The 24,621-nt window shown below is 37.9% G+C and overlaps 2 protein-coding genes across 7 annotated transcripts in view; both read right to left on the minus strand.

Moving 5' to 3' along the window:
• Positions 1-4: 4 nt before the first annotated feature.
• On the minus strand, positions 5-5,472 carry LOC128031816 (homeobox protein OTX1 B-like). Its single transcript, XM_052620276.1, has 4 exons — positions 5,127-5,472; positions 3,270-3,460; positions 2,685-2,836; positions 5-1,715 (listed from the first exon to the last, which is right to left on the minus strand). The coding sequence occupies exons 2-4, from the start codon at positions 3,364-3,366 to the stop codon at positions 993-995; spliced, it is 972 nt and encodes a 323-aa protein (XP_052476236.1). The 5' UTR covers positions 3,367-3,460; positions 5,127-5,472; the 3' UTR covers positions 5-992.
• A 3,566-nt stretch (positions 5,473-9,038) lies between these two features.
• The window catches only part of LOC128031815 (EH domain-binding protein 1), a 118,770-nt gene continuing 103,187 nt past the window's right edge, over positions 9,039-24,621 (minus strand). For all 6 annotated transcript variants that reach the window (XM_052620275.1, XM_052620270.1, XM_052620269.1 and 3 more), the window contains 4 exons: positions 17,052-17,151; positions 16,010-16,083; positions 10,494-10,608; positions 9,039-10,150 (listed from right to left, as the gene is read on the minus strand). In XM_052620275.1, coding sequence (XP_052476235.1) covers positions 10,060-10,150; positions 10,494-10,608; positions 16,010-16,083; positions 17,052-17,151 — 380 coding nt within the window. In that variant the 3' untranslated portion in view covers positions 9,039-10,059. The remainder of the gene's footprint in view (positions 10,151-10,493; positions 10,609-16,009; positions 16,084-17,051; positions 17,152-24,621) is intronic.

The raw sequence follows: 24,621 nt of genomic DNA on the forward strand, positions 1-24,621 counted from the left end.
GTGATATATTGGTAGTTATCTTTATTACGGACATGAATGTAATGATCTGCGCCTGCATTAGGCTACATTCAGCATTTCACTGGCATTTGGGAATTTTTCTTTAAACCACATTTCATTATCCACATTATAATTTTTTTTTTCGGTTAGAGCAATTAAATCAAGTGCTGTTAAATGCATCCAACAATTTGTATCATGCCCGTGCTCTTTCACCGCGACACATCTTCAAATGCTAGTTTAATTTGGAATATCACAGCCAAATATCCCCCGCTCTAAAAATGTCCAACGTATAATTATTATTTTTTCCTTCCAAAAAAAAAAAAAAAAAAAAAAAAAAACTTTTTTCTTCCACACGGTGTTCTTAATATAAAATCCTATTTATTTATTTGAATCTTTATTTTTCAGGGTAACAAAAAATTATTTTCGTTATATCAAATAAGTCCAGCGGCCAATTCTTGATCTTTGGATTATTTGAGAAAAAGATTTACATAAAGTCGTTTCAAAGTCTTATTAAACCATTTGAAATCCAGTAACACCAACTAAATATGGTCAATGTAACTGACCCAAATACATATGTACACAATTCAGCTCCGTTAAGCTGACTAGAATCTGTCATCCTAAAAAATAACCATATTTAGAAAACGAAACAGCTGTACAGGGTTTGAGAGGTGGAGGTAAAGCGGTCGCTGAGCGCTCAGTGTCCCGTGAAGAAAAACGGTAATCCAGATCAGGCATGAGAACTTCAGAACAAGAACTCTGGCTCGTCGAGTAGATCTATTTAAGTCTCTTCAGGGACAAAAAAAAAGAAAGAAAGGGAAAATAGCTTTAATTTCCCTCAAAAACGTTGCCGTTTTGCCCCTTTCTTTTCTCTAAATAAACAACTAACTATTTTGTTCAAATCTGGAAGTCCATATGTTTTTCCCCCTTAAACTCAGCACACTATTAAAACAGAGAGATGGTGAAAATGGAGGGCATTAAAAAAATAAATAATCAGATCACAAGACTTGGAACCTCCAGGAGGCTTGGTCTTTGTAGTCCAAACAGTCTGTAGTGTTGAAGTTGAGCTTCCAGGAGGAGGCCGTTTGCTCCTTGTAATCCAGGCAGTCAGAAGAATTGAAGGCCAGGCCAGTGCCACTGTAGGCCTGGTGATGGTGGTGGTGGTGATGTCCTGAGGACTGACTGATGTGGTGGTGGTGGGGGTGCGTGGGCATGGACGACGCTGTCATGGGGCTGAGCTGATGAGGGTGGTGGTGAGAGTGCATGGGGGCCAGATAGGAGCCACAGTCCACTCCGCTGAAGTAAGAACTGGAAGGAGTCGGGTAGCCCTGGCTGTAGCCGGTGGTCTGGTTGTAGGGCATGGGGTAGGAGGAGCTGGGCGTGCCTGAGACAGAGCGCTGCATGCAGGAGGCGTTTGAGGGAGCGACGGGCTCTGGCAGAGAGACAGACGGGGGTGCGGAGCCAGGAGAAATGGCAGGGCTCCAGATTGATGAGACAGTACTGATAGAGGTAGAGGTGCTAGTGATGCCTGTGTTATTGGCTGAGGAAGAGGAGGAGGAAGAGCCAGCGCTGGAGACGGCAGGAGGGGTGAACTGGCCGCTGCTCTCTGAACCCGTGCTCTCCCGGGTGGGTGAGGATTTCTTCTTCACGGGCCGAGCTTTAGTGCTGCTGCCACTCTGCTGCTGCTGTCGACATTTAGCACGCCGATTCTTAAACCACACCTGCAGGACAGAGAGAGGAAACAAACACTTAAAAACATGCTTTGAAATTCTGGTTGAACAACACCTTTAAAAAAAAAACAGAGGCATGAAAATACGATAGCACAGTCCATTATACCTGATACACAAACATGCATGCAGAGAGCTCCATTAAATGATTATGGAGACCTTCCGTGCATGTCTGAAGGACATGTTGGAGAGCCATTGTGCAATATCAGAGTGGAAAATAGCTAGTTATTACCAGTTCCTGGCTTTAATTTGCATGCAGGGGCTTTCTGCTATCTAATTTCAGTGCTTGTAGATGGCTGGGTGATAGCAGCCTATTGAGTTTCTCAGCAGAGATGGTAATTCAATAGTGGAAGGAGGGTCTGACTGTGTAAAGCGTTTTGTTTCATGTGCTTATTAAGAGCAAATAAAATTGCTTGGGAAATTGACAGAGGGTTGCTCCTTTAGGCCTTAGATCACTTAAGAAAAAAGCATTATCAACTTCAGTGAGCCTTTTAATCAATCACAGTGATCATCCTGTACAGTAGGCTACCATTAATTAGCCACATTTCTTCAGTTAAATCAGAGTATGCACAAACAAATGCACCATTTTGGTTTGTAGAGTACAAATTATTATTAAATTCTGTCATGATGCATAATTTAAACAAGAAAAAAAAAGTAGAAATTTCCTGGCATTTAATGCTATGTAATGGCTCTATAAGTAGGGTAACAAAATGTTAAAAACACCTAGGAGTTTATAATAATTGCAACAATTATTTACAATTGTTGCAATTATGATTATAGATTCTTATGCATGTTTTTAACATACTACTACGAACTTTTGCGAAAATCAGTAGGGGGAGCAGCGGAGCATAACGGATAATAACGTACGTTTTTGGAAAGTTGTCACACTTTTAGACTAAATAGTTTTTTTAGAGAGAGAGAGAGAAAGTCTTTCTCTCTTAAACATTCAGTGGTCACATGTACCTGAACTCTGGACTCGGGAAGGTTGATCTTCAGCGCTACCTCTTCTCTCATAAAAATGTCCGGGTAACGAGTTTTGGCAAAAAGCGCTTCGAGAATGTCAAGCTGTGAGCGCGTAAATGTCGTTCTTTCCCGCCGCTGCTTTCTGGGTGTTGCTGCAAATAACAACAAGAAAAAGTGTCAAGTGTACACACAATAGCAATATTATCCAACGCTCTATAGGAATAATAGAAATGTCTGCTTAGATGTGAAATAGCTTCAGAATATTAGGGTTATATTTTCGGAAATTATTACAAGGCTGTTATTATTTAGTTCATTTATTTATTTGACCTCAAAGCGGTTTAAAAATTATAGCGGGCTAATTTACAGATGTTTTGTGGATTATCTTAAAAAAAAAAACGTTGCAATGACGATGCAAAAAGCATGTAAGGCCCAGCAAGTTAAGATTTTTTATTTTTATTTTACCCCTTAACTGAAGTACCTGAAACGTTTAATACATTTATCAAAAAAAATTCAACAGCAACACACACGTATAAAGCGGTGTTAAATGGGCCTAGTTTATAATGCAGGTAAGACGTGTAGCCTTACCTGGGTATCCGACGGACGGGTGCAGTAGGTCCATGGCTGCACCGCTCAGCCCCAGGCCGTTCATGGCGTAGGGGGGCTGTTTGAGGTATGACATCATGCTAGAGGCAGTCACGGGTCCCCCCAGATCTTGCCAATAGTTCGATTTCCCCCGATGTTGCAGTTTGACGAAAGGACGGACCCAATTTAAGTTACTGAAATTTGATTGCAATAACACAAATAATATTAACAGCTGATATGCGTAACCACAGGAAAAGAAAGTAGGAAAATGCTAAGCAAATTAAATATGAGTCGACAGGAACCATTTGTCGATAATAATAAAAAAAAAAAGTTTAGATAATGCAGTTCCCTGAAATATTGAAAGTATAAATAAGCAATAGACAACCAACTTGATTGGTTTAAATTAACTTTAAGAATTTCTCTGGTATAACCTTTTTCGATAATAGCCTAATGTAGCCTAATAATTATAATAGACAACCAATCTTATTTTTCTTTATACGGATAGCTACATAGTCTACTGTAGGCTATAGCCTGAATGCACTTTGGATAAAAGCGTGTGCTAAGTGCATAAATGTAAACGTAAATGTTCTAATAATAATAATGGCATTATGGTGAAAACTGCATACCAGCATGCCTTAAGCGAATTATAATTGCGTTCCTAAATATTTATATAATTGTGCATGCCTATAACTGTCTATTTTTAAGATACATTTCAAAGTTTGAATATTCTCCATTGACATTTCATATTATAGGATATATATAAATAAAGACATGCATATAAAATATTTAGCACAAGTTTTATTTACATTGTTTTTAAAGCACGGATTTAAAATGTTAAACAGGTTACGTCTCTGCGGAGCTTGTCTGTCGGGTCATTTAAGCCCAAATCTGTTCTGTTTCAAAGTACTTATAACATTTCTTTTTTTTTTTTTTTACAAAACTTGCAGGTCTAATAAACATGGTCTCCGGGGTTACATTGAATTTAGCTTTGTGTAAAAATGTTACTGAAATAATCGAATTTATTATTTGCAACAAAACTATTTTTAAAGAAATCTCTCAGAACAGGTAGAAAATAGTTAAACTCCTATATATATATATCATTATCATACACACAAATAAAAAAGGGTTCATTAATGCGTTGTAGGCCTATTAGTTTGTTGGTCATTCAATTTTTAACCAAATTTAGGAGACGACTGGTTACCTAGGGGGAAATGAATGTGGATGGGCCCCGTGCTGAGAGAACCGAACCGCTTAGAGTTCTGTGTATTCCAATCTATTCCTTGCTTATTCTTTACTCTGCAATGACTAGTTAGAAAGAACACATCTACGTGCAAATTAACTCAATTACAATGCAGATTAGACCTCTGGGGAAACACATTCATTTCTTGGCCTCATCACCAAAATAAATTAACAAAAATCAAAACACGCCTCTCCAATTACTCTCCAAGTGAGCAGGTTTACACTGAGGTGAAGCGTTGATCTTTGCAAAACTACTCGCGTTAGTTTCAAACAGACGGGTCACTATTTATTTATTTATTTTATTATTATTATTTTTATTTATTTAATTCATTTTGAAATTAATTAATTTACTTCTAAGCGATTATGACAAATATTTGAATTTTTACTGCGTAACTTAAAAATGACTGGCTAATACTAATAAAATTATTATTAATAAAAACAATAGGCTAATAAAAACTTTTCCACACTCCTAGAATACGTTGCCAATATTAACAGAATTTTTTTTACACAACCTTGTAGCCTATTAGTTCCGTTTTCTGAAAGTGTTAGGCTACACGTTAAATATAAAATAAAATAAATATTTTTTTTTAAATCTAAATAAAAAGACGCATTTGTTTTTACCTTTTCCTGAACCCTCCGTCCTTCTCCTCTCCTGAATCTTTGCAGTCTGACCAGAAGATAAAAAAATATCCACCAATGCAAGAGTTCAGAAAGGCAAACCGACCGAGAAACCTCACCAAATAAATGTCGTCTAAAACTCTCGTCAAAGCTGCAGACACGCAGCAATATTGATATGACGCACGTGTCTGGCCTTTAGCACGACTTGTTGTAGTCTATTCAGAGTGTGTTCCCGGGGTTTAAAACCAAATGCATAAAACTCATTTGCTTTGGCTTTCTCGTTCGTGTCTGTCACTAGTTTAAGATGATTGCTAATGTAGACGGATGGAGATTGATCACCTTCTCCTAACCCTGCCTCTCTAAGAGCGTAGGACACCTGCAGATCCGCCCACTCCAGCCAATCGTCGCTCAGTCTCTGCTTGATTGACAGCTGAACCAGCCAATCCATGGGTTGAACATCCTTAATGCCCCACCCCGCGCTGACTAAAGACATCAAGAACATGCATCGTACAAATACATCTTTAGAATTTCGAGAAGACCTAAAATATAGAGAAAATTGTAGACAATACCATTTAACATTTCCTAAAATTGAAGACGGAAAATATTAGGATCTGGGTTTCACATACAAAAGTCGTTATTTAAAATTAAGGTAGGCTATAGCCTAGTGTGAGCTTTAAAAATATTAAGCCTAAACCATTTAAATTATAGCCTATTATTTTACCGAAATACTTAACTATTGTGATACAGACACAGGAAGTCGTTTAAAATCTAAACAATATAAAGCTTAATTAGAATTATAAATGTTTTGTCTCTTGAAATCTGTTTTATTTAAGCGTCTTCAAAAAAAGTGACATTATCCCATATTTAAATAGTATTAATTTATTAATTCATCAACGTGGATAAAACAGTGTATTATAATTAAAGCTACGTCTATTCAAAATCTATGCAGTAAAGGACTTCAAGGCCTTTACTGAAATATCCGACATCAGGCAAAAACTTCCACCGCAAATTCGCAAAGTTCCTTGATTCAAAATTTAAGACTCCCTAAAGCGATCGATTCGTGTTGTCCATCGATTTAAAGCGGTGTAAAAATGAGGCAAAAAATAGTGAATTTATCCACTTAATCTATTTTCATTTTTATTGTAACCCCGCCTCATGAATATTAATGAGTGGCTAATCCCCACTTAGAATTACATTTCAGAATAGTGTCCGTAAAGTTTAATAGGCAGACGGAGAGCAAACGTGAAAGGGAGTGAAGAAAAACTCGGCCCTTCCAGAAAAAAACACGAAATCAGCACACAGAGAGAGTCTGAGCCTCAGAGAATTAAAGAAAGCACCTTTCAAGCCTCACTTTCCCAAAGAAATGCCAATAAAATACGGTAACAGAATATCACGGAGGGCGCGGTGTTTCCTTAACTGTTTCTGAAAGGCTCAGAAGATCTTAATAAGGCTCGGCTCGGTCCTTTTGTTGATCTCACAAAATCAACTCATTCTAATTGAGGCCTGAGCTGAAAGCGACCTAATGTTCAAAGCAAGTGACCGCCGGAGGAACAAAATTACATTTTTACTATATGGGGCATCCAATCAAAGACCGGGCGGCTTTACGCGTTCTTCTATAGATCAACAAAGTCATCGACAAAAGTAGCCTGCTCTTGGAAGTAACAGAGATGCCGCTGTTAGCCGTCAATAGACGCGAAAAAACTAAAGAGAAAGTTATTGGATAGGCCTAGGACTGCTTAGAAGTACGGTGACAGAATGCGCATATTAATGTTTATACTGCCTGTTTAATGCACAAGTGTTGGTCCCAGGCCCCCCAGAAAGGCCGATTCCACCTGTTCTGAAACTATTTACACGAATAATAATAACAAAATGTGATCCTTAAATCCATTCAATAGAAATATATAAAATTCCTGCGTTTGTCCGTTTGCTATTTTTTTTCTCTTGGCTCAGATGTTGCTGAGACCCCGTGATAAAGCCAGAACAAGTAGGCTATCAAGTTATCAGGTTGCAAGAAGCTTTTGTAATAAGAGTATTTTGTCTAATCCCAAATTGCAGCCGAATTTTCTAAATGCTGAGCTCGTAAATCTCGGGATTAGAGGAGGCGAGAAGAGGAGGGGGAAAAGTTTGGTTTCTTTAGCCGGCAGGATGGGAGTGGGTCGGCGATGTTGTCGGTCCTTATTAAAACGACGATGCATTAAAATACGATATTGAAGCTCGTACAGAAGGCTCGGTACCGATTCCACCGGTGTATTTTCGGACGAGAGAAGGATTTTCGGCGGTCGAGGGACTTTGTGAAGTCCTACAGCAGAACACCTGAAGTCAGGCCGAGGACTTCAAAGCACCCGGATCCACAGAACGCGCACTGGGACGCGCGCATCTCTCCTCGCGCTGGGATGCTCTACTTTTTGCTACACCGTTTTGGAGAGCTCCTTTTTAATATATAAGAATAACTAATTTAAAAGCTTTTGAAGATATTTTTGTTCCCAATAAAAATATACTGTCGGTTTGAGCCTGAAAACTATGATCAACGATCAGGTAAGGGAATTAATTGTGCATTTAAACAATGCTACTGCATGTAAATGTGTGAAATAGAACGACCCAGATCATGTGTTTATATATACATTTTAAAATCTTTATACGTGTTTGAGTTAGTGAAATGCATACCAGATGTAAGGCTTTCTAAACTTTCTTATAGTTGCGTAGCTGAAACATAACATTAAATTAGTTCTAATATAATGTAAGAAAGCCCAAATAGCCTACATGACATATTTTCATAATGAAATTAAATATTTATTAATTGTATTTTTAGAAAGAAAAAAAAATTAAGCGCTTTGAACAGATATGCTACTCATAAAAAGTGCAATAAAAAGACAGTTATCGTTTTCAAAATAATAATAATAATAATAATATTCCATCTCACGTTTTACTGTGACAAATCAGATGTATAAAAACACATCTTGTATTAAATGAGGCATCTGAATGGACAGCAAAACAGTTCAAAGCGGTCATTTAGATATGAAGACCACGCTGCCGTCTCATCGGGATTACACGGAGCCCACCGCAGATCTAATGCATGCAATTATGACATGCGTTTCAAACGACTCGCAGGCTCAAACTCTCCGATTAGTAAAGGCAACAAACAAACGTCCTTACTGCAGCCGTGTAATGGTTTGTGAGTGCCAATAAGTGTCTACTATTCATAAGATTACGGTCATCTGTGATAAATGCAAAATAATAAAAACAAAAACAAACGGAGGTACAGTTGGACCCAACCATTAGCAAATTAATGTGATAGCATTATAAAGAAAGAAGCACTAAGGGAGGACGTCAGCTGTCAGAACTTATTTTGCTCGTTTAACGGAGGATGCGAGGCTGCGGTGATGGCTGTTTGGCTGAGAGTGAAGTGTCTGAGGGTAAACAGATGCTCTGGACAGAGTGATTCTGCCTTAATCTCCCTCTAAGGAACGACCTCAAACAAAACAAAACGCAAACATTCATTTCGAAATAACCGTAAAACGCAGAGGGATTTTCACAGTCCCACTTGAGCTGTAAATTGATTTTTTAATTGAAAAAAAAAAGAACGTTCGTTGTGTTTAGTCAAAGTGCGACTCCATAAAGTTTTATTAAACGAAACGATTGTCTGAAACGTCAGTAGAGTCAGAAGTTGAGGGAAAACATCGACTAAAGTGATTATTAAACCAGTAGACCAAAAATAATAGGGTAATTTATGTAATACAGAAAATTATTACAACTATTTAAATAAAAACTGAATTGCATAAACGACAGAATGAAATAATTGCATTTTAAAAATTATATTCGAAGTTTATTCACTACCAGCTAAATAAAGATGACAATTTTCTATAGAAAAAACAAGGCCAAATCCTTCAGCAACACCCAAATCCACACGAACTGCTGTTTGATCTGAGTATGAAACATTTGGATTTTATTGAACAGTGATATTTATATTACAGTGGAATAAATAAACCGGTGATGCTCATACAATAAAGACCTGAAACGTAAATATGCGGACAAGAAAAGCCTCCCTATATAACTATACAATAAATATTAAAGTCCTTAAGCAAATGTACAGGATTGTGAAGATGGTTACTTTAAAAACGTCTTAATCAGTAATAAAAGCAAACAGTAATAAATTACACTAATCGTGACTGCTTCTGAAAAAAAAAAAGTTTCTTTCTTCTCCAAGATTTAAGCCTCCGTCATTGAAATGAAATGTACAACATGACCATTTATTTTTCTATATGCACTTTCAATACTTCACTCTTCTCACTAAAGCAAGTGTTTGTGAAATGTTTGGTAAACTTATTAAACAAAAAACACAAAATATATTTTTTAACAACATTTGAGTCCCCCTTCTCAAATATTCTACACTTATAAAGTTGAGTAATTAAAACATTTCAGTTCTTGTTAGAGGAGAATGTTGAAAGATTTTCTTAAAACTGAAATGTGATATGATTTTGAAACCCAATCCTATTCACAAACAGAAAATGTGCCCAGTTTAAATGCTGTACCGAAACCTTGAGTCATAATTTCCAGTAAGAAAGAGAAACACATTCAGAAGGCTTTGAATGCTTTAGTGTTCAGATTAATCGAGAATTATAATGGATTTAACCATTCAGTCAGAAACTTACCTCCTCAAATATTAGTTCCTTAAGTACCTTGTTTGTGAAATCCAACAAACCAAACCTAATAATAATAAAGTTTTTTACTTGCATATGTGAAATAATAAATCTCTCGGGTATTAATAAAAGAGGATGCATCCCAGGGCATTCAGCAGTTCTCAAGCCCTTAGTGATAACAAACACATCGACATATGAAGATTTAAAACAACAATAATAAAGTGTATGCTGACGAAATACATTTCAAGACTTTGTAGTGTACACGTCATCTTGCTCCTTTTTTGCTTGAGAAATGACCGTCACTGAAGAACACACTTCTCCTCTTTCTTTGCCATCTTGCCTTTGTTCTGTTCCAGGGTTCTCTCCAGGTGTTCGTCTTCTTCCTCAGCCCTGCCGACACACACACACACACACACATACAGGACACACAGGATCAAAGGTCATGGACACGGACACAGGAGAATGCCACCTGCACCTCCACCACCTATGACGTGTACTGTGTCTGAACAGCGTCACAGATTCAGTTTGGCTCTTAAAATATTCACAAGGCCTCTCTGCCTGACTCTACCCCCCCCCCCCCCCACACATACCACCTTAACATGCTTGGTGGCAAAGAGAACGTGGGTGACTGCAAACTTTGGCCTTTAAAACCCTCTCTGAACCACACTATAGGGCCTGGAGGATTAATCTTGGCTCTGACAATCCCACAATGCCTTGGGACAGGAGGACTTACTCTTTCTCCTGGGCATCTAGGTCTCGAACCAGTGCGTCACGTTTGTTGACCAGTATGACCAGCTCATCCAGCAACAGCTGCTCTCTGCGTTTTTGCGCCTCCGTCTTCTGCCAGTCTGGAAGATGGAAAGGAAACATGGAATCCAGGAAACAAGACATAAGGGAATAGATGATCCGAAAATGACAGTTCTTTCATCATTTATTCACCCTCATATCATTCCAAACCAGCATAAGTATCCGAAATATATGAAATTTTATCAGTTGTTTTTTTGCATCCATCCAATGAAAAACGTTGAATTTCAAAATATCGTATTTTGTGTTCCAGAAAAAAAGTCATACAACTTTGGAATGGCATGAGGGTGAGGAAATGATGACAGAATTGTCATTGTTGGTTGAAGTATCCCTTTAAAGACAGACATCATATACTGGCTTAGCGACTAAGACATCACAATCCCAGGATCAAATATTCAGAAAAAGAAAATGTAGCCCCGTAATGTTGTTGAGTTATTGTGAAGTTGCACCAGGGCACCCACAGGTGCGTAATCTGCATTGCATTACAATGTATGAAGAGCAGGTACATGGTGGAATTCACACAGAAAGGATCTAATAACACGAGTGAATGCGAGGACAGTACACAAACTGCTTTCAGACGCCTCCGAAGAGACACGCTGATGCCATTTCTAAGATTGAATCACATACAAATACAACAGAAATCTGATTTTTTTTTTTCACTTAATCAAAGCTCCATTATCTGGAAAAAATGACTCCATATGTGACTCCATAAGTCCATATGTGGTTTCATAAATCCAAATGACATAAATCCAAAGTTTAAAAGGTATGTGACTATAGCGAAAGTCTCTGTGAGGTAACCTGCTCCTGTCCTGCCAACAACGGGTCTGAAATATCAGCCAGGCAGACGAGATCAGGCCTTACTGATACCAGTGCAGATTAAGGCCCCGCTCACAGCCAAGAGGAAGTTATCTTACCGGACCTATTCTTCAGCCCAATGTAAGAAAAGACTGTACTAGTGTCTTTACACTGCTTTACTAGCATTCCCTCATGCACATAGACTCACAAAACACACAAAATCAGCTTCTCTTGTTTTAGGGAAACTAATTTTGGCCAGAAATGCCCATTCGACCTTCTGAAAAGTCTATCCCTAAAATAAGCGTATTTCATTAAGATTAAATACTTCTGTGGCAGTGTGGTGCTGAGAGTGTCGTTGGTTCTAAAAGGCCTGCTCCTTGCTCTCGTTTAACCTCTTTGCCTTTGAAGTACAGCACATTGACAAAATGAACACAGTTCCAATATTTGAAAGTTATTTGGCCCCCAGGAGCTGAATGAAAGTCTTTGGTGTTCAGAGAGGCTAATGCTAAATATTTGAAAGGATTTGTCTCAGCTTTAACAAATTTGCAGAAAGCTGCAGGAAGGGAAACGAAAAAGGCAGAATTTGTAAGCAATTTAGTGAAAAACGAACAAATATGAAATTAAATTTTCTGTTATACTAGCAATGCAACACAGGCCGGTCGTTTCCTGCATGCCCACAGTGCTGACCGCATTTAACATCCTAGAGGCCAGACTGTTTATCCTGCATCGCTCTCCATACGTTCTCTGTCTTTCACAACTCTCCTTTTAATTCGATCTGTCATTTCTGCTACCCCTCCATCAAAAACGACAATGCCTACTTTACAAAGACCTGCCTGGAGGGTAGGCTACGACCAACAAAAACTTTTCCTGCATGTCCCTAAGAGGTAGAGAGAGAGAAAAAAGCCCCTCAACTCTTTTCCTCCTGTTTCCCTTTAGCATTCTCAGCCAAAAAGCCACAGATCCTCCCCTTCACCTCCGGCAGAGGCCGCATGCAGCTGTCAATCAAGCAGGAGTGGCACCGCCCCCCTCATTAAGAAGGTAAACAATGAATATGGACGCAGAGGGACACGGTAGAGTAAACGAGCGATTGGAGCGCGCCAGAAAAAACTAGCGGAAGTTGCTGCTGCCTCCTTCTTCTCTATTTTCCTCAAAGAAGCGATGGATGAAGGCTGTTTAGAGATGGTGGTGGTTGTGGGGGGGGGGTCAATCCTTTTTGGATTACTCCCCTCTTTCTCTCTCTCTCATTGCCCTGGGCAATCACGTTAAAACTCACATGGTTGGTGCTTATTCAGATAACCCTAACAATGCACACCAATGGTAACCATGTGAGCACTCACAACCCACAGAAGAATGCGCTGGTTCAAATCCCCATGACCCTCCTCCACAGCAAAATTTATTCAAGAGTGCAACCTGCTCGGCAGAGCTTCTTCTGAGAGTTCTGCTGAAATATCACTAAACACAAACTTTACATGCATGTTCTGCTCGCTTTAGTGTATGGAAACGTGAAGCAAACTTTTGGACAGTGTGGAGTTTTTTTTTTTAGTTAGAACTTTTTTCGGAGGAAGTAAGAGAAAGTAAGTAGTGTTGGAGGAATCCAGGAAATAATGCATGATCTTATTACAGCAGATTTGGGCGAGTACTGGGCAGGCTGGGAGCTCCGGCATAAGATGGAGCTGGATAGAAGCCAGCTGGGAATGAGACAAAGACCAACATGGAAAACCATGACAAGGAGGATGACGGGACAACGGTCTCTGGATTCTTACCACGCTATTCCCAAACCACATCTCCCATCTGTTATATCAGATACAAATAAAGTGACAAAAACAAACCAAATACACAATGTCTTTGTCTAAATGTTTGAATAACTAATCTGGCATCTTGTGTTTTTGTGCATGCATATAAGTGATGTAACTAATTTGGTTTTTGAGAAATAGGGAAAAATTCAATTAAGCAAAGTTAAAATGCTGAGAAAAAACAATCTGTAAACCATTTAATAAATAAATCTAAAAATACTTAAAATAAATAAAAAGATTCTGGTGTCATTTCTAAATGCAGCAAACACAGCCGACTACACAAATACAATCATCTATTAGGTGCAGTAATATACATTGAAAGTCAAATGCAGAAAGCGACAGCTAAATGGAAATGAATACAGATTTCAGTGAATAGTGCAGAATGAGAAAGTGTCGTCTCGCCTTATCTCCAGTTCCAGTCAACTAGCAATCTTGAAAGAGTTTGCAACATCATCAAAGCCGGCCATTTGATAGGATTCTCACACTGCACCCAATCAATCTGAGGAATACGGCAGCCCAGACATGTAACAAAGCTCAAATAGATTTACAAATGGGGTTGTAGGGGGATAAGCCCTTGCACAGGATTACATATTGATTTTAAACATATAAAAAAGCTTATCATATAAAACCGTAACAACAAAACTGGGGGACCTATGCAGAAATCCCTCGGCAAAAAAGAACGTCCACTTTCAAATATAACGCCCCGGAGTGCACCGCATTTGAGGAAAGAAAGAAATAGGGAGAGGGGAGGGGGGAAAAAAGACGAATTTGAGAGAAAGCGTGTGTGCATGGCAGGCAGATAAAAAGGGCAAAAAGGATCAATTTAGAAGCAGAGAAATAGGAGTCATGGCATATTGTGGAAGGCCTCGCCACTTTTCTTTGCCTCCCCACAGCGGAGCACAGACTGAAGGGGTTATCGTTTAGCTGACATTAACACTCACCCTGTCTGCTCTACAACTTTAACTGAATCCTTCCTGTCTTTTTAACCTGCCTTTATAATTTCAAAAATATTTTCTTTCCCTTTCTGGTGTCCATGGGCTTCAGATCTAATAATGTGTAATGCAACAGGCAACAAGTGTACCTGAATTTAAGTCGGTGAGTAATGATATCTAAAGTATTAATATTTATTTAAAATTTCAACAGACAAATGTTGTTCCATACGTCATTCTAGTCAGGGAAGGGATAATCAATCAATCAATCCATCAATCAATCAATTAAACCTTAAAAATAAATAAAATAAGGCTTTGCTGAACCAAAAATTGAAGTTTGTCTTGATAAACTTTGCCTTTCTAGTTAAAATGTGTTATTATGCACTCCTTTTAATTGTACTTTATACTCAAATGTAAATTTAAAACATCTCAGTTGCTGTACACTTATTTTAGCAGTCATCGTGAAAACAAAACATTTAGTACACTTAGAATGGAGAAATCAAATAAATAAATAAAATAAAAAGATATGTAAAATGCTTTAAATGTTCCTCAAACCTCTCCATGACATCTATACGAGGCTTCAATGTTACTCATCTCCAGGTCACAGTGACTTGTATACTCTCTTCTGCACAGTCGTGGGGGCGAGGAGGGTGAGTATTTTTCTCTATCAGCAAGAGAGTGTGCACTGATATGAGAGAAAGAGTGTGTGTGCGCGCTGTGTGAACGTCTCAGCCGCTACACTTCCAATGTCATCAGCTGACCAAGCAAATCAGCAATTACCTGTCTGCATTGGCTGGGCATGAGAGCCCGTTGGGGCTCCAAATAAGAAACTGATGCACAAACCTCCTCACCAGCAGCTCAGAACTATCTCTGACTCGCTTCAGAAACACCCTGTCTCTGAATGCCAAGTGCTGAGCCTCATGGGAGAGAGAGAGAGGAAAAAAATAACTGCGAGTGATAATTCAACAGGTAGCAGTGTGTGGACTGATAGGGTTGTTACAAGCAGCAGGGACTGAATTACCTCTGCTGTGGACAGACCCCGTCACCCTTGTACATCCAGACCAATATTTGGAACTCACTCCATGTTCGCTGATAAGTGGACACAAGGCTGAGGCACTTCAACATCTGAATGTTATTAGCTTAAATTCTTGTTATCGGGATCAGCATTTGATGTTTAGTATCATGGGGGCTCACAGCAATCTTTCAGAAAACAAGACAGAAGCATGTCAAAATATTGAGATGAACCATGTTGATCTGCCACGGTGAAGCCCTGGAGGTGAGAAATCGTGTGGCGAATGGCAGCATCACAATACGGGGAGCTCTGCTCTCTGCTTGGCTATTCATGTCCACTGTCAACCTCTCCGAACTAATTAGAATTGATTTATGATGGATCAGCTAGCTTATCAGGTGCAGAAAGAAATTACCATGGCTAGCCAAGGGGTGAGAGGGTCACCATCGAATTGGAAAATCAATTTGCATTGATTGTAAAAGGTTCATTTTGTGAAAGAGGACACAGTCAAAGGGATTAAACTTAACCAGACAACTTTGATACCGCACAAAAGGCTTTATTTTTTACTTTCCTTACCTGTCTGTATAACACATACTCAAAAAGCTTATAAATACTAGTGCATTCTTTGACACCCCGAGGCGCATCACAGAGATTTAATATTGACGTGGAAGTGACATCTGCACTTTTGACTGTAATACTTGCGGTTTTGAAAGTAAATCATATATATTGTATCCAATCCAAGGGTGGATTTGTAAGATCTACATTAATAAAGGGAGCTATAACAATGGGCAGTGCTATCAAATCATGGCAAGGTGGGTGGAGCCTCGTCTGAGGTGTCAAAGAGCAGGTTTAATTAAGCAGGAGAGGATCTTTGCCTTTCACAAATTCACCCCCAAATCCCTCTTTCAGTCCCTCTTACCTTCAATCGCCAGCATTGCCCTTAATTCTCGGTTCAGCAGCTCAAAGCGTCTCTCCAGATCGTGTTCCTTCTCCCTGGGCAAGTTGTAAAAGTTCATCAATATGTTAATTACTAAATCATTAAACACTTAAAGAAACCTTTAATAAACATTGATTCGTGAACTCGCCAACACCTTCCCTACCTCACATTAATCTACTGCAAATAAGCGATACACAAACAGGAACAGAGGGGGCAGAGAGCGCTGAAACGCTGGTGGGGAGGGAAAGCGGGCGGGCGGGCGGGGTATCACGCGGCAAATTAAATTTTGCCACTTTCAAATGTATTGGAAATGAGCTAACTCCGTCCCTAATAGAATTTGTCCTTCACAGCCTGTTCAGTGGCTAAAAAGAAATGAAAGAAAGAGAAATTATCAAGGCCCTTTTAATTGAGCACTTAAAAAGCCCTTTTCCAGTGATATAATGTGATTAGAATACTTCAATCTGTCATTTGTGAGAGCTTTGAAACTCGTGTCTCTTTCTTCTCTCTCTCTCTCTCTCTCTCTCTCTCTCGCTCTTTATGCAGAACGAACAGCTGCCTAGATTTCTGTACGTCTCACTCTCTCTTATAAAGAAATGGATGAAAGGTTTAAAAAATGAACATTATCATCTTTTGAGGCAAATAAAACTGTCAAAGCAGTTAAAAAAAGGGTAAATATGTGGGTTATTGTCATAATAATGGCTTCCTCTTTTAGATGAATGAAGTCTTTTTTTTCTGGGGGGGGGGGGGTCGATCCAATTCTCATAATGTTTGGAATAATACAGTCTTTGAAATCACATTATTGCAGACACGTCTGTACTGATTTGCTGTTTTGTCTGCTTTACGGTGGAGGGCCGCTATAGGAGGGGTGCGAGTGAATGAGGGGCCCGACCTGACTGGGCTCAGGTCTCCTGGGAAAAATCATTTAAAGTGTGGGTCTCAACACATTATAGATATGTGTGCTCATAGACTACCGCTTCCATTGGTAAGGGTTGGAGAAAGAGAGAAAGGGTAAACATGAACTCACAGCAGAGAGAGCTGGTTCTGTCGGCGGATCAGAGCGTTCTTCTTGTTGACCAGCGTAAACCATTCCTGCATCATGGACTCTTCCTCTTCCTTATTATTCCCTGAAGACACACAGACACAGAACACCTTAGCATGCAAAACTTTATTATAACATTCTTATCATATTAAAAAAACATTGCTGTGATACTAAGGTTTTTTAAATTAGGCCACAGTGGGCCATAAGTGTGTGCTAGGCCCGCATAAAAAAAAAACAAAATAATAATAAAAAAAAAACACCTTAAAATAAAATAAATATCTTGCAATAAAATAACAAATAAAATAAAGGTATAGAATAAAAAAATAATCAATTTCCTTCTGCATTCTAAAAAATGTAAATCATGACATTAAATCACAAAATATTTATATTTATATATATATTTATAGTCAAAAATTCCCACTATTTACCCAGACATGCTATTTGTGTGCAGATAATAATTAGCCAACCATTCAAGATCCTGCCAGTTAAACCTTGATAAAACAATTTAATTTCCAAAATCTTACCCAGTTCTTCGAACAGACACCTTAACAGAGAAACACACACACAAACAGACTTTTGACTAGCTTTCTCTTACACAGATAAATTAAGCACTTTTCTCACACCTCCAACGAGTATAAAGTCCATCAAACAAGATTATCTGAAAGGCTTTTCTCAACATCGCAGACTGACATGCATTTTAGGAAGCCATCCAGAAGTGTGTTCACTACCTACATACCAGACACTTCACAAGGTACCTCCATTGTCAGTAAAACACAGATGCTTTTGGATTACAGCAGGATTAATGCAGGCTGCTTACTTTCCTCCATGACTGGGATTAAAGCCTCAATTCAGGGACTTCGTAAAGCCTCAGAGCTTTAGATCTGATGTACATCCAAAAGCACATGTCTTGTGCCCGAGGCCTACATGTGCGGATGCCAAACTTACATAGGAGTGTGTAGACAAGGTGTGTAGACTGGGCAGGTAGGGGCCCGCCCATTGCTCAAAGGCCGGATGTGTGACAACTAAGTAACTCAATTACTCGGTTTAATTACCATGGTAAAAATCAACTGTTCAAATTCAGTGATTCATGAGTGAGTGTATATGTATCTGCATATCTGGATTGCAATTTACTCTAATGTTTGAAAGTTTGGGATCAGTAAGATTTGTTTTATTATTAATTATAAAAAAAAAAAAAAACGCTATTCTTTTGAACTTTCTATTCCAAGTATGTATCATGCTTTCCACAAAAATATTGAGCAATATTAAACTGTTTTAAACATTGATAATATAAATGCTTCTTGAGCACCTAACCAGAATATTAGTATGATTTCTGAAGGATCATGCGACACCGAGGACAGAAGTAATCACTGCTAAAAATTCAGCTGTACCATTACAGGAAATAATGAATATATTTTAAAATATATTCAAATACATTTTGTTTTAAATGATAATAATAGTGTCTGTACTGTATATTTGATCAAATAAAAAAAATCTTACCGACACCAAACATTTGAAAAGTAGAGTAGATCCATGGCAGAAAGCTAATAATGGCATGAGACACAAAGATTTCATGTTTTGTTGTTTTTGTCTGACTAAGCGAAGCCATCTCAATTCAAAACTTTATTTGCCCTCAGCAGGTATCAAAGGAAAGCAGACACTATAGGGTTTGGTAGTTTGGGCTGTGGGGTAAACCGGTTAAGTGGGTTCAGGAAGAATGACTCCGATGTCAGTATTCTGAGCATTTTTGTGACACTAATTATGTCTTTGAAGAGGGATGAAAGAGGAGAAAAGATGAAAGATCCTTTAAGCTTATGTAATCACAGCACCTATTCTATGCTCCTGTGATACCTGTCTGTTCCTGACAGCATCAACGACAGAATTAGCATCTGTACACAAACACGCTCGCTCTTTTTACAAATGTGAGGACTTCAAGATCAACTTTTGTAGATCTTAAGATGAGAATTACAGTGCCACACCAATTAAATGCAAATGTGCAATTTAATTGTTGGCCTTCAGATAAAAGTCAAACACTAAGACAATTATCCTCAATAGTTAGTCAAATGAGGTTATTAAACAAAAAAGGTATGAGAAGCCATAACATATATTATGAATATAGAGCAGTGGAGTATTTGCAACTTTTTCAGCCATGATTATATTCAATTAAAGCATGATTTTAAGTGTTTTATTGCTTATTACTATATATTACAAAAAATATAAATAATAAAACATTATTAAATGGCATCTTTTGGCTAGAACATGCGATAAAAATATGGGTACAGTGTAATGAAATGGTGAACAGGTGTTTTTCATGACATATGTTACTATAGTGTGAATTTCAGCATAACCATAATGCTGTACCGTCCAATCAGAAACCAGGACTGGATCTGTTTCAAAAACAAGTGGTGTGTGCGTCTGTCTGTGTGCACAGAGCCATTACGAGGACGAGGTGGGGGTGACAAAGGGCGGATCTTCAATAAGAGTCACATAGGATGTGGGAACTTGCGCCTCGGATCTTTTTTCCATCCTGCTGTTGCTTGGCACCATGTGACTGTGATGCTGGTCATGTGAGAGAGACAAATCCGCTCGCCACAACAAAGCCGACGACAGCCCTGTCACTCACCCCTACCAAAACTCCCTGGCCCTCCACCAGGGGAGCCACTCTTATGTCTGCCAGTGCCAGAAATGTTTTATTTGACGACAACGCAGAGTAGAAGGGATGGGGAAAAAGAGGGGGACGGGGATTTAGGAATCAGGCTTGGATTATTGTAGTCAACTTTTAAATAGTGCAGTTCGGAAGGGATAAAGTGTGCAGTGACAGGTCATTGTAGCGACGCACAGTCAAATGAAACAAGAAAATAATAAATGGTAATATTAAGCTTGTGTGACATTGTAAGGGAATGACGGATTAGCAGCAGCAGCATCCTGGAGGCCATTGCCTGAGCTTCGGCACTGAAATAGTATTACAGTTTTCATTATTATTTTGAATGAGTTTAATTTTTTTTTTAATTTGAATGTCTATGTTTTTGTAATTGTTGTTGTTTTTTGTCATTTGTAGTATTTTTTTAAAATGTCTATATAGTTTTTTATAAAAAAAATTACGTATTAGTTTGTACATTAAATTAAAATGGAAAAATGTTGCTTTGACAACTAGCTGAAATATTTTATAGATTTTTTTTATTTCATTTTAAGTTTATTTTATTTTAAGTAACAATTTTGTTTTGATTTTAGTTTCAGCTTTAGTTTACAAAACCAACCCTGAAGATCACAGTTAAAAAAGCCACAATTCATAGTTTACACAGACAATACAGTTTACAGTTTAAAATAAATCAAAATATTTCCATAGTACTGTACGTAGTGGCTTTTTAACCCCAAAATACTGCATTTTGATGTCTGGCAGCATCCCTTTGAGTGGTTAAACCCTTTTTTCTGCTAAATAAATGCAATACATTTTAATTTACTAATTATAGAAATATTTTTTTGTTGACGTGTATATACCTGCACTAAAACAATATTATTTTAAAGGACTGAATGGTTTTGGGCAATACTATATAATATACTATATCTAGAAAACATTTATATTACACATTTGTATTTTACAAATGCCAATTTATGATAAAGTTAGCAAATAAAAACAATTATATAAACGATTCTAATAAATTATTTCAAACATTTCATGAACGTTTTTTTTTACAATTATTTTCACGTGATTTACGTTCTCCCGGGCACTAAATAAAATCTAAACAGAACCTGCTTCTCGAGCCTAGCTGATCGTTTCCACTAGCATTCACTTCGGAATGAAGAAAGGTAGTACAAAACTCAAGAGAGACCCTGCAGTCCACACATGCACGAGAACGAGGGGCCAGGCTCATCTGGTAGGCCCCGGGGTCCGTGTCCATGGCAGGGTGAACTGACCTCAGTAGCCGAATCAGATTAAGATAGTCATCTCAGCCAATGCTGCATTTAAAACAGATAGCATTAATGAAATCCTCACACATTTCACAAACTTCCCCTCTTTCCTGTTAAGCTTTCCTGATTATTTACTGCTACAGCACACACACATAGACAAAACAAAGCGTAAGTCACCCAAATGTGAAGTTTCATGTGAATATTTTTAGGTTACATCAGCTATACACACACACACACACACACACACACACACCTGTTAAATTTCAAATACATCCCATATAGCTCCAGACATGACTGACATGATTCCAAAAAAAAAATGGAATTATCTGAGCTGCTTTAGCAACTGTTCTAAAAACCACAACTTGATGATATTGGGGAAACATTTACGTACAAAACCTTTTTCAAAAGTTTCCAGAAAGCCTATATAAGATTTTCATTTTCAAGGCCTGTAATTAGGCAAACGCTGTGAATAGAAAATTAATTATGTAGATTGAAAGTTCTAGTGTTTTTTTTTTTTTTTAAATAAGAACCTTATTTAGATATTTACAGAATGATAAAAACTAAACAACTCTGAAGTAAACCTCCGCGACAGGGGGATTGTTTTGCTTGGCATTTTGTTTAATTACAAAATTCCCCCTTCATTTGATTTAGATAAAAATCTTTCTAAAGCATTAAGAAACCAGAACAATTACAAATTAATCCTGAGTCCTGCTAAGAGCTGGGTGTCTTTACTGAAGAAAAAAAAAACAAAAACAGGATGGGGGTGGAGAGAGGAGGCCATAAAGAAAAGAAAAAGAAAAGAAATGTATTAAACCCTGTGATCACAGCAAGCTCTTCTCATTTCTTATCCACCCGTTTTCTGTTTAATCCAATACCCACTAATCCAATTTGTCTATCGGAGTTTGAAGGGGAAGATCTCCACTCTTCTACCACTCAGTCACTTTTTGAACATTTACTATTTATTTTAAGAGGGCTGACTCTCCTCACTCGTTCATTCTGTGAGTCTGACTGCCGTTTCCCTCTTTTTTTGTTGTCACGAGATAAAATGCATGAAAAAGAGAGGGAAAGACATACAAAAATAAGTAAAAAATAAATAAAAATAAGAAAAAGGGTGAACACGGTTTTGTGCGACTCAGAGGAAGCTCATTAAGGCCCAGTCAGGGAGTCTTTCTGAATATGCATGAAGGCAATAATCAGATCTTCACTCGTCACTGAAGGAGAGAGTGGCGAGTACAAAAGGATTGATTTAATTACTTTGAGTGGGTCTGTAATGTGGAGAAGTCTTGTTAGTGTGGGCTGAAAGGGCTGCGCTTGCCTTGCGCCGCTCTGATGGAAGGTAGTTTAGCCTTAACCACAATACCTAATCTCAGGATAAAGCCCCAGCCATTGTGCTTCAAGACGCCCATCACTAGTTTCAAAATGGACCGAACACATTTTCTCTTGTTTAAGCAACCTAGTTAACCGGTAACCTTTCCCCTGTTTGCTATTTATCTGGAGATCGGCCCCTTTACGTGACCAAGACACTGAAAAAGCAAAAAGCAAATCTTTAAAAGCTTACGTTTTTATAATTTATAATATAAATTATAAAATGTATAATTTATAAAATGTATAAATCTAGGTTTATTAATTTGACATTAAATATATAAATATATTAAATATAAATATATGTATAATTTATAAAATGTATAAACAAAGGTTTATTAATTTGACGTTAAAATAAAATTAAATCACTTCAAATTATCATTACAATATCTAAAACAGAATTTAAAAAAAACTTCTAAATCATGGAAACATCATCACATGTGATCACAAACTAACATATTTACACTAATGGAACATGAGCATTACACAAGTGCATTACAACTGAATTCCTTGTGTCCCGTCTCTAGGTTTTCAATTGCCATCGGTATTATTGACCTTCAGTTGCTTGCTTTGCGGCTTATGAGGACGGATTCATAAACGGAGCCCTTAATGACAGAAAAGTCTTGGCTATACATACACCATTATCATACATCCCTTCATGTAATTGTTTGAACGTTCAGTGAGGGGCAGACAGAAGATAGGCTGTACCTTAATACTCGTATCTCACCGCCCCTCAGCGCTGTTAACACAAACAGCTCCTCTGCAAACACTGCAGTCCCCAGCTAATGGCAGACACCTCTCGCTTTATGTTGAGTTTGGCAGGGGCAAAACAAACAAATGGCAGATTACAGATTTTTTTTCTCCTTTTAATTTTTCCCCTTTTAAGTAATATTAATCCAATTCTAAGACGAATATGGTTTTACTACTTTTAAAGCAATCTTTTGACATGGTGAGTAACAGTAGGGGGGAGACTATATATATTATAGCCTGGCTATCTGAGTTAAGAATCGGAATCACAAATATGTCCATCTCTGTCCGCAGCCCCCTACTCTATTAAACTGTGTTCATATTCCCCCCTTCTTTTTTAATCAATAAACATTATCACAGACTGACAGCCTATCAGCTAGTGTTGGCCGTTTTTGCTCCTTAATCCCTGGGCTGCTATCACAGCTTCACGATGAGCGTTAACAGCCAAAACAGCCAGTTTACATTACAAAACAACAATTACAGTCATCTTCACAACAGCACTTGCAACAAACAATGATGCAAAATTACAGAAGGGTGGAAAACAGATGAAAAGACACTTGATGGATAAAACGGTTCAACTGATACAGTTAGATTTTTTTGAGTTAACAATGCATTTGATGCTTTTAATCCAAAAAATATCCAAAAAATTACAATATAAATATAAATACTAAGGGATAGACACTTAAAGGGTTAGTTCACCGTAAAATTTACATAAAATTTAAATTATGTTATTAATAACTCACCCTCATGTCGTTCCAAACCCGTAAAACCTCCGTTCATCTTCGGAACACAATTTAAGATATTTTAGATTTTTTTTCGAGAATGAGTCAATCTTTTGTTCATTATCTGGCTCGGCTCGGTGTTCATCTTCAGTTCTCTCTTCACAGCAGTTTAGTCAGTGTACTGTTTGAGTACATGAATTACTCCAGGATATTGGTTTGTTTGAACTCAGAGGGAGTTTCAGCCACATTAAAAAAGTTAACAGCTTAAGTCATTTGTGGATTAATGCTTATTGCAGACGTGAACTGTTTCAAACGATTCAGTTCAATTTGGTGAACTGGTTCAAAAAGATCCGGTTACATGAAATGATTCGTTCGCAAACCGGATATCACTAAACTGCAGTGTTTTGAACGCGCTCACAACAGACATGGAAGAGAAGACAATGCTGAATAAAGTCGTAGTTTTTGCTGTTTTTATACCAAAATGTATTTTCAATGTTTCAAAAAATTCTAACTGACCCTCTGATGTCACATGGACTACTTTGATGATGTTTTTCTAACCTTTCTGGACATGGACAGTATACCGTACACACAGCTTCAATGGAGGGACTGAAAGCTCTCGGACTAAATCTAAAATATCTTCAACTGTGTTCCGAAGATGAACGGAGGTCTTATGGGTTTGGAACATGTCATTAATGACATAATTTAAATTTTTTGGTGAACTAACCCTTTAAAGTGCCAGTAATTAAAATGTAATAAACATTTCTCATCAAGTAAGGGTAACAATACAATTAAAAATCAATAAATAATAATAACTACAC

This window comes from Carassius gibelio, chromosome A17 (genome assembly GCF_023724105.1).
Source record: "Carassius gibelio isolate Cgi1373 ecotype wild population from Czech Republic chromosome A17, carGib1.2-hapl.c, whole genome shotgun sequence".
Taxonomy (NCBI): domain Eukaryota; kingdom Metazoa; phylum Chordata; class Actinopteri; order Cypriniformes; family Cyprinidae; genus Carassius; species Carassius gibelio.